This window comes from Dunckerocampus dactyliophorus, chromosome 3 (assembly GCF_027744805.1).
Source record: "Dunckerocampus dactyliophorus isolate RoL2022-P2 chromosome 3, RoL_Ddac_1.1, whole genome shotgun sequence".
Classification (NCBI taxonomy): Eukaryota; Metazoa; Chordata; class Actinopteri; order Syngnathiformes; family Syngnathidae; genus Dunckerocampus; species Dunckerocampus dactyliophorus.
Window position 1 is genome coordinate 515587 of NC_072821.1, and position 9414 is coordinate 525000.

The 9414-nt window shown below is 45.1% G+C and overlaps 1 protein-coding gene across 4 annotated transcripts in view; it reads left to right on the forward strand.

Annotated features, from left to right (window-relative positions):
* The window catches only part of rhpn2 (rhophilin, Rho GTPase binding protein 2), a 44779-nt gene that overhangs the window by 4973 nt on the left and 30392 nt on the right, over positions 1 to 9414 (forward strand). For all 4 annotated transcript variants that reach the window (XM_054769799.1, XM_054769800.1, XM_054769801.1 and 1 more), the window contains exons 2-3: positions 2722 to 2837; positions 8953 to 9081. In XM_054769799.1, the coding sequence (XP_054625774.1) occupies positions 2722 to 2837; positions 8953 to 9081 (245 nt within the window). The remainder of the gene's footprint in view (positions 1 to 2721; positions 2838 to 8952; positions 9082 to 9414) is intronic.

The window sequence follows — 9414 nt, forward strand, 5'->3', positions numbered from 1 at the left end:
TTTGTGTTTGGCCCTAATTGTCTGGGAGGACTAACCTCGGGTCAACCTCCTTGTGTGGCCCCAATGGGTTCATGTTTTTAGTGGCTGAAAGAAAATGGCTGAGGAGTGTGAAGTGGGAATATCTATCTGCACGTGAAATAGAGTTTGTATAATAGCGTGGCGTGGAAACCAATACAGCGTGCTGCCAAACAGAGGCGGAGCCACGGCCACCCCAGGTCACTCTCCGGCCGCCCTGCTGGCCATGTAGACGTGTCGCATACCAACTATGTGGCCACCCCCATCAAACATTTGTGGAGAGCGCGAGGCACGCATGAACATGATGACACGTGATTTTCTTCCCTGGACTTTTTGATGATGAAAACACTTGAAAAGAAATGTGGCAGCCTGAACCTAATAGCAAGTATTCCTCACATGTTGTGTCATTGCTGATGCTCTATCCGTTAGCTTCACAACACCTACAGCATGCGCTCATTCCACCACAGCAGCATCCGTAGCATTCTTTTCTTTTTCTTTCACAGTCAAATGCAGCTTTATTGGTGTTGTAAGGATGACATTTGTATGTTTTTTTTACATTTTTGCAAATAGTGGTTTGTAAGCTTCTCACCTTATGTTGTGGGGTTTTTTCCTTGCCTGGTGGGAGAGGCTTGGGGTATGTAAGTTATGTTGCCTCTGCCAACCGCTGGGGGTGGGAGCAGGCTGGGAGGTGGCAGCACTGCAGGTTTGGAACGGGGGGCAGTAGACTACAAGTGCGAAGCATGAAGCGGCTGGAAATGTTTTTTTCCTTAATATTTTTCACTTTTGTCCACACTTTTCTTCACTGCCTGCACTACCTGGAGAGCACAAGAAACACTCTGAAAGGTATTTTTCTGACTCCAGTGTTGTGAGGGCCTAGCAATGACAAACATCTTCACATCTCCTTTAGCAACCAAGCCGTGACAGCGTGAAGCTGGTGTTGGGTCTTCCCAACAGGATCAGCACTTTGGAATGTTGTTCACTGCGTGTGATAGCGTGTGGCGGAACACCGAGCGGCCACGGTGGAACATGACGATGTGTTCACTGACCACTCCCTCGCTGGATAAGACTGTGACGTCATGAGAGCGAGACTTTCCTTGGTGTTAATGTTTCCTGGCTGTGTTTGCACACCATCGCTACACACACAAGTGTTTCCAGCCAGCATATGTTAGAAAGAATATTGTGTGTGTGTGTGTGTGTGTGTGTGTGTGTGTGTGTGAGACCTGGATGGTAACCATGCGACTCCCAGTGTTGCTGCCTTGAAATGCGTGAAGGATGTTGCAGGTGGTGCAGGGGAAACCCTTCAAATACAACACAGAAATCACGTATGAGACGCTTTTGGTGCTGCAGCTGTGTTTTTCTGCCGGGTGTGTTCCCGTCATGCTAGGAGTGGCTCTCAGTGTAACACGTTGCACTTCTACCAGCACAACAAAGCACATTTTGTGACATACAATACCTTTTTTTTCAACATCAAAAGTGAACATTCTTACCTTTTTGAAAGGCAATAATCTGTTCCAGGGTCAAACTGCGGCTATCAGAAAAGCTCTGTCAAGTGTACGGGCAATGTCTGAAGTTTAACATGTCACACACGTGTAAAAATGAATGAAGCGGCTTTGATGACCCCCGGCGAACACGCTGATGCCGTGCATCATACAAGCGTAAAAGGAAGTTAAATGTTGATATACTTACACACACACACTGTGGAAAAAGAAATAATAATTTGACTTTAAAAACAACCCTTTTTAACATTCCTACATGGCACATAAGTCCAACTATTCATGCAACAACTTGGATGAGCATCGACGAAGGCGCTGATGCCGTGCGTCATACAAGCGGCACGTGCACACCACAACAGCACATCAGCAGAAGATCCGAGACGAGTTTAAATGAACGTAGCACAAATCAGTGAGATGAAGGTTAATGTGCCTTACTAGCATAACGTTAGCCGTGTGGAGGGCTAGCTTTCGCTTAATCGTGACCACTGTCCAATATGTGGTGGTTTATTATCAAGGTAACGTGACTTCATACAGGCTTTATTTCATCTGCAAATAAAAAGCATTTTAGCTGAATAATCGGTAGCTAGCAGACGATACTGTGCCGTGGAACAAGGAAGTGTGTGTCTCACTCACTTAGTTGAGGTGTGTCCTTATTTGACTTTCAACACCACAAAATCTCAATATCTTGTAAAGAATATTTGTCTTATTTCTATGTTTAGGATTTCAAAATGCACAGCCATCAACATCATGTCATGTGTTGTAATAGAAGATAAGATCAAATTCCATACGTAATAGCATGTGTCCTCCTCTGCTGGCCACACCGCCCAGCATATCCTGCCTGCAGCTTGTGAGTGGAAAGGACACCCCCGTGTGCTCCTGTGTTGTTACGTAACTTGTGCTGTTGTGCACGTTTGACATGCTGTACAGTATACATGCACAGTGCACACTAACACGACACTTTTACACTTGCATTTGAACAGCAACATCACAAAATCATCAGACTTAGCACCAGATGGCATTTTAAGATGTGTAGCGAAGCCTTTTTTTTTTTCATCTAGCTGGGGGAGCATCAGAGGTGCAATCGCGTCCACGAGGAAGGGGGTTTTCATCCATGATGCCATGAGACGACCCGACCCCACAAGTGACCCCTCAAGGGAACGACTTTTAAAGGTTGTTGCCCTGCTGAAGTCCTTTTTGTTTTTGTTTTTTCCAGGGTTGCAACCCGTTCGCCCAGACGGGCCGCAGCAAACTGCAGAACAAGAGAGCCGGCCTCAACCAGCAGATCATCAAGCAGATGAGGATGCGGGCCGGCGCCGAGAACCTGCTCAAGTAAGAACGCAAACGATTGATTTTAGACGCTTGGAGCTGTCAGAGCGCAGGGCGGTGTCGTCGCTACATGAGCAACTTAACAGGAATATCTCAGCGCCTCTGTCATGTTTGTACATTCTTCTGGCTCCCCTGCTTCATTGTTGCATCAGAAATCGGAACTTGTTCTCACCGAGGCCTGACGTGACGAGGTGGGCGGGTGGCAACAATCCGGATGGAGAACATTCCTGAAACAAACAGACACACCATTTTCTGTACCAACTAATGTTATGCTGGAGCCTATCCCAGCTGTCTTTGGGGCGAGAGGCAGGGTACACCCTGTACTGGTCGCCAGGCAATCACAGGGCACATATAGACAAACGATCATTCACACTCACATTCATGCTTTGCTTTTGCTTCTTCCCACTCCTTTTTGGACATGCAAACTTGTGAATTGTACCTCATGATGTGCTCCAGTTTGACTCATGCACGTTCAGGATGAGTTAAACATTCAACCATTCATACCTACGGACAACCTACAGTCGCCAATCAACCTAACGTGCATGTTTTTGGAATGTGGGAGGAAACCAGAGTACCCAGAAAACCAACACATACACGGGGAGAACATGCACACTCCACACAGAGATTCCCAACGGAGATTCCAACCCAGGTCTTCCCCATCTCCTCACTCTGTGACCACGAACAAATGCTAGCCACGAGGCCACCGTGCGGCCCCAAGTTCCTGTGACTGGTGGTTTCTGATGATTTAGCGTTGTCAAACTACAGTATAATCCAGTCTATAACGTGTGTGTTTTGGGAATGATTTTGGGTGTCTGGAACGGATTCAGTGGATGTACATGACTTCATATGGGAAAAATTGCCTCGTTTTTTGTGCATTTTGTTTGGAATGAATTGATTTAGGAAAACGGAGGTACCACAAGAACTACTTTGTAATGGTAACTTCAACAGGTTGCTACTGTACACAACATTTTCTAGCAGGAAGACGTGATGATGTGGAACTGTACATGATGTAAATACAGTACTGGATTCTACATGCTGGACTTCTTAACGTGGAAAACACAAAAACTTTTGAATGTTGAGCAAGCGTAACAGGCATCCTTGCAGAGGTTATGGTATGAAGATAGGTACTTGTAGGGCTTTTTATGGGTGTGCCATTGTAACAGTCTTTAACTTTCTCTAACTGTGTAAAAAAAGACAACTGTTGAGTGTTTAAAATTGGTGTTAAGTGTAAAATAAGTTAAGACATTAAGACAGCCGTAATGCAAAGGTGATGCGCCTCATTTCCCAACTGTTTTAGTTCACACGTAAGAAATATGTAAGCTGTGTTCATGGCTAAATAATGTACATTTCATTGAAGAGGACATGAAAGCTTCTTTCTGTGAGGAACTCTGTGGTGTTTACATGAATGACATGACCTCACCTCAGCGTCAAACAAACTAGACTCTTTTTTTTTATTATTATTCATTACACTGCTGATCAAAGTGCACAGAAATTCACGCATGGCACGTAAAGACAATATAAAACCTCCTCTTCCTCATCTGTGCTTTGGAGCTTTCAATGCAAATGACCTTTATGGCGTAAAACAAAGGTGGGAAACCAATAAAAAGCCCCACAGCGTTCTTACACGTGACTGTCATGCAGTGTTCATGTTTCCCCTCAGTGAACAGCAGCTCCCCCAGTACAGGCCGCACTGCACTGCAGTTCCCTCATTGAATCGCATCTCCCCAGTGGCAGCAGCACTCATGCATCCCCCAGAACATGATTGGTTGCAGGCAAGACACCGTTATCGTGCGCCTCACTCCCCTATGCTGGCAGCACTCATGCAGCCCTGAGACCGCGATGCTACTGCCATGCTTGGCTGTTATCTTGCCAGCCGTTTACACAATGATGGCTGGTGTGTTGACTTGTTTTCAGCAGCTAGTAAATCTGTGCTGAGGACTGTCACGCAAACAATTGTGCTACAAATTATTGTCGATAATCGATATTATGGACAAAGTTTTTCACTTTATCACATCAATTTATTGAGGGCATCATAATTATCAGGCCTATCTATCCTGCTATTCTGTACACTGTCTACTTTAAATGATCCTGTTATAGTGTTGTCCTTACTTAGGACAACTTTGAAATGAGGTAAAATTAGAGTTTAAAGTCGTTAATGAAGAAGAAGGTTTGCCCTGCTTGGATCGACTTCCTGTTCGTGTGTGTGTGTGTGTGTGTGTGTGTGCGTTCATAAAGGGAATGTGTGTTTTGCCAGCTTCCTGTCTGCCTCCTCACATTCCTGCAGTGCTTCACATAGTCTACCCTGCTGAGGGGCAAATGAACTTTTTCTGCGGCCTTCTCCATGCGGGCAAGCACGTTCTGTATTTGGATGTACCGCCACTCTGTACACGCCTTCTGCTTTCAAATCACTAAACATCTTTTGTGTGCGTGTGCGCGTGTGTGTGTGTGTGTGCAGCCATAGTTGTCTTTTCCTGTGCTTCTGCTGCTACTGCATTCCTCCTGTCTATCAGCAGCAGGTGAAATCCATCTGGTCGGACCAGCTCGTCTTTATTGTGCTTGTCTTGTGTAAAGAAAGGAGACACGTTGTGTAATGTCTCTGTCAGTACCAGGCTTTGTGTTTTCCTGTGTGCACGACCAACAAAAACAATACCAGCAGCCAAAACGTCTTCTGGCAAACATGCCAAGTGGATAAATGTTGTGCTACCTCTTATATTTAGACATGAGGGTCTTCATCAGGCGCCTTATATGCACACTTACAGTATTTCCTGTCTTTGTCTGACTCGAGGTGCTGACATTGAAAAGGAGTCATCAAATATCTAACCATGTCAAACTATTTACGTAGCTGATGCACTTACCATCCATCCATCCCGCTTCCTCATGAGGGTTGTGGGGGTATGCTGGAGCCTATCCCAGCTGACTTTGGGGAGAGGCGGGGTCCAGCCTGGACTGGTGGGCAGCCAATGGCAGGGCACATATAGGGAAACACACATTCATACCTATAGACAATTTAGAGTCACCATTTTGGGGGTGGCCGTGGCTCAGGAGGTATAGGAGGTCGTCCAGAAACTCCCTCCCAGTCACTGTTGTTGTGTCTTGGTGTAAGACACCTCCCCCAGCCAAAACTAGCTCCAAACTGTAACACTCGGTGTACCATTGGACCAAGCGGGGGACCATGTTGAATTGTATTTGTTTGAATTTTCTGGTCGCCATGGTTGCACATTGCTGAAACCCCAGTGAGCTAGCTAGCGGCAAACGGTCCCATGGCGTTCATTCTTATGTAAGACCGCCTATATGGATCCCAGCTGCTGCTGAAACACGGCAGCGTTCCCTGATTAGAGGGTAGGTGAGGGGACATGACAGGCCGTGATTGATGGAAGCGACAGGTGACACTGTGAGAAGAGATACTGCCGCCATACCTCCCCTATCAGCAGCGTACACAAAGCATCTAGACGGCGTTTATCTAGGCTGACACTCGGAGCGTACATTTCATCCTTATCTGTGCTGTGCAGACCTCACGCTGTGCGCAAAGACGTGATCCTTCTTGCAGCAACAAGCTAGGGTGTTTTCTAAAGGTTTTAGACGCATGGATCACTGCTTTCTACAGCACACACGACCATTTCTAAACTACCTTTTATCTCAAAGATTTTAGAAAGAAGTGTTCTTGCACAGATGCAGCCTTTTTTTAGATGAAAATGGGATTTTAGACACCTTCCAGTCAGGTTACAGGGCCTTTCATCGCACTGAGTCTGCACTTTTAAAGGTTTTTAATGACCTGTTTTTAATGACTGATACTGGTGGTTCAGCCATTTTAGTGCTTTTAGACCTGACTGCTGCCTTTGACACAGTGGACCACACTATGCTTTTATCTCGTTTGGAAAACTGTGTGGGTGTCAGGGGGACTGCCCTTGATTGGTTTAGGTCTTACTTGTCAGGGAGATGCCTTACTGCGGGACTTGGTGACTCCACCTCATCTACTGCCCCCCTTGAATGTGGAGTCCCCCAGGGATCAATCCTGGGGCCCATCCTATTTGTTCTGTACCTAATCCCACTTAGCACAATTTTTAGAAAGCATGGCATCTCCTATCACTTTTATGCAGATGACTGCCAGATCTACAGTACTTACCGATTACTTACAAGAAATGACCATGCCCCCCTGACACCCCTTCTTGAGTGTTTTAGTGACGTCAAGGTCTGGTTGGCTCAAAATTTTTTAAAGCTCAATGAGGGGAAGACAGAAGTTATCATCCTTAATAATAATGACCCCCACTTGGACTTGGGTCCCATGAAAAGCCAAGTCAATCCCACAGCCACCAGCCTTGGCGTCATCATTGATAGTGATTTTAAACTTAACAAACAAATCAATGCCGTTGTAAAATCTTGTTTTTATCATCTTCGGCTTTTATCCAAAGTCAAATCATTTTTATCATTGCAACATTTTGAACAAGCCATGCACGCTTTTATCTCGTCACGTCTGGACTACTGTAATGCCCTTTACTCTGGAATAAGCCATAAATTACTCTCTCGCTTCCAGTTAGTCCAGAACTCTGCAGCACGGCTTTTAACAGCAACCAAAAAGAGGGAGCATATTACCCCAATTTTAGCTTCCCTGCACTGGTTGCCTGTGCGTTTTAGAATTGATTTTAAGATTTTATTGTTTGTTTTTAAAGCTTTGAATGGGCTGGCCCCTCAGTACATCTCGGACCTCATCCAAATTTACACTCCAGCGCCACTTTGAGGTCCGAAGGCCAGCTCCAACCGGTGGTGCCTAAGACCAGACTTAAGACCAGGGGAGACCGGGCCTTTTCTGTAGTCGGCCCAAAGCTGTGGAACACTCTCCCCCCTCATGTAAAAACAGCCCCCACAATTGAAAGCTTTAAGTCTCGTCTTAAAACTTTTATTCTCTGGCTTTTAACTCGGCGTGAGTCGTGTGGTCCTCTGTGTCTTTTATTATTTTTTAAGTTTTTATTGGTTCTATTTATTTTAGTTTTTTAAATTAAATTTACTTATTTATTTTTTACCTACTTCTTGGACTTTTGGCTTTTATTGTTTTGATTTCTTGTTTTAAATATTTTATTGTAGTACGTTTCTTTGTTTCTATTTGATCTTTTAGTTTTTATTGTCGTAATTTTTACTTATTATTTACATTTACATTCCTTTATTTACTTATTATTTATGGTTTTGCTAGTCTGTGCAGCACTTTGGAAACAGTGTTTATAAAATGTGCTTTATAAATAAAGTGGATTGGATTGGATTGGATTAATTTAGCAACCCCCATCTATGAGCTACACACCACCCCAGTTGAGCAAAGATGCTCAATCTGGTTTAAGGTTCCAAGAAGTAATCTGTTCCAGGGTCAAAGTGTGGCATATCACATCATAAAGGTTTTCTCGGCAATGTTGGACCACCTTTTAACACCAACGTGAACTCCAATACTGCTAATACTTGCCTAGTACGGCCTCATGCACCCACCTTTAGCATCCATGATGGTGTCAAAAGAAGTGAAGCATTGTTTTCATTAGAGGTCCACCGATACCGTTATGTCTTTTTCAGGACCCACGGCCATTTGTAGCATCACAGAGGCCGTAAAACCAAAAGTACTGGCAACAAAAATGTTTCAGAATTGATTTAAAAGGTTTTATATCATTAAATAAATGGTTGGAAAGGAAGATGTTGACCTGGCACTAGTGAGAGACCCTGGCAGTTATTAGCTTTGTAAATGTAGGAGGCACTGCTGTTGGTTGACTGGGGGCGTTCATTGGAGCATTTATGCTATACTAACTTTGCAAACACGCGAGTGGTGCAAACAACAAATGCTTTCACGCTTGCTGTCCTGAGCTGACGGCGGCTTTAGTGGCTTACTTTTTCTCTTCCGCTCTACCGTAGCTCTGCCTTTCAGGTATGCCGCCAGCAGAGTTCCAAAATGTGTTGAGACGCTGGTGAGCTGCAACTTTTGCAAAGAAAAAGAGCAGAAATGTGAGCTGCTTGTGGGAAACGCAGCTCAGCTGACAGCTGACAGCAGCGCAGAGTGACGCAGGCGTGCGGTTCACATAATAACACATCTGACGCTTTCTCTTACGTGTGTGTGTGTGTGTGTGTGTGTGTGTGTGTGTGTGTGCAGGGCAACCTCCAACAACAAGGTCAAAGAGATGGTGATGCTGGAGCTGAGCTACGTCAACTCCAACCTGCAGCTGCTCATGGGACAGCTGGAAGGACTCAACAGCTCCGTGGAGGTCTACCAGAGCAGCCAGTGAGTACCAGCAAGCACGCAGCGTGCACGGCCACGCGTTAGCAAGCTTCAGGTCCTGCCATTGTTGCACTGTAACGGTCATGGGGGCCTCATGGAGACTCTTTCAGGCATATTTTTCAGGAATATTCAATTTGAACTCTGAAGGATAGTTTCATTGAGGGCTGCTCCCATCAGGTTTCACTCTGCTGACAGCGATATGGATCACATCGATGAAGTGTAAATGTTGAAATGTGCTCCTGGCTATGTCAGGCGTACTCATCTTGGGAACATTTCTTTTCATAGCTTATTTCAGGCCAAACAATCCAACAGGCTTGTTTCAAGTGGTGCTACCCA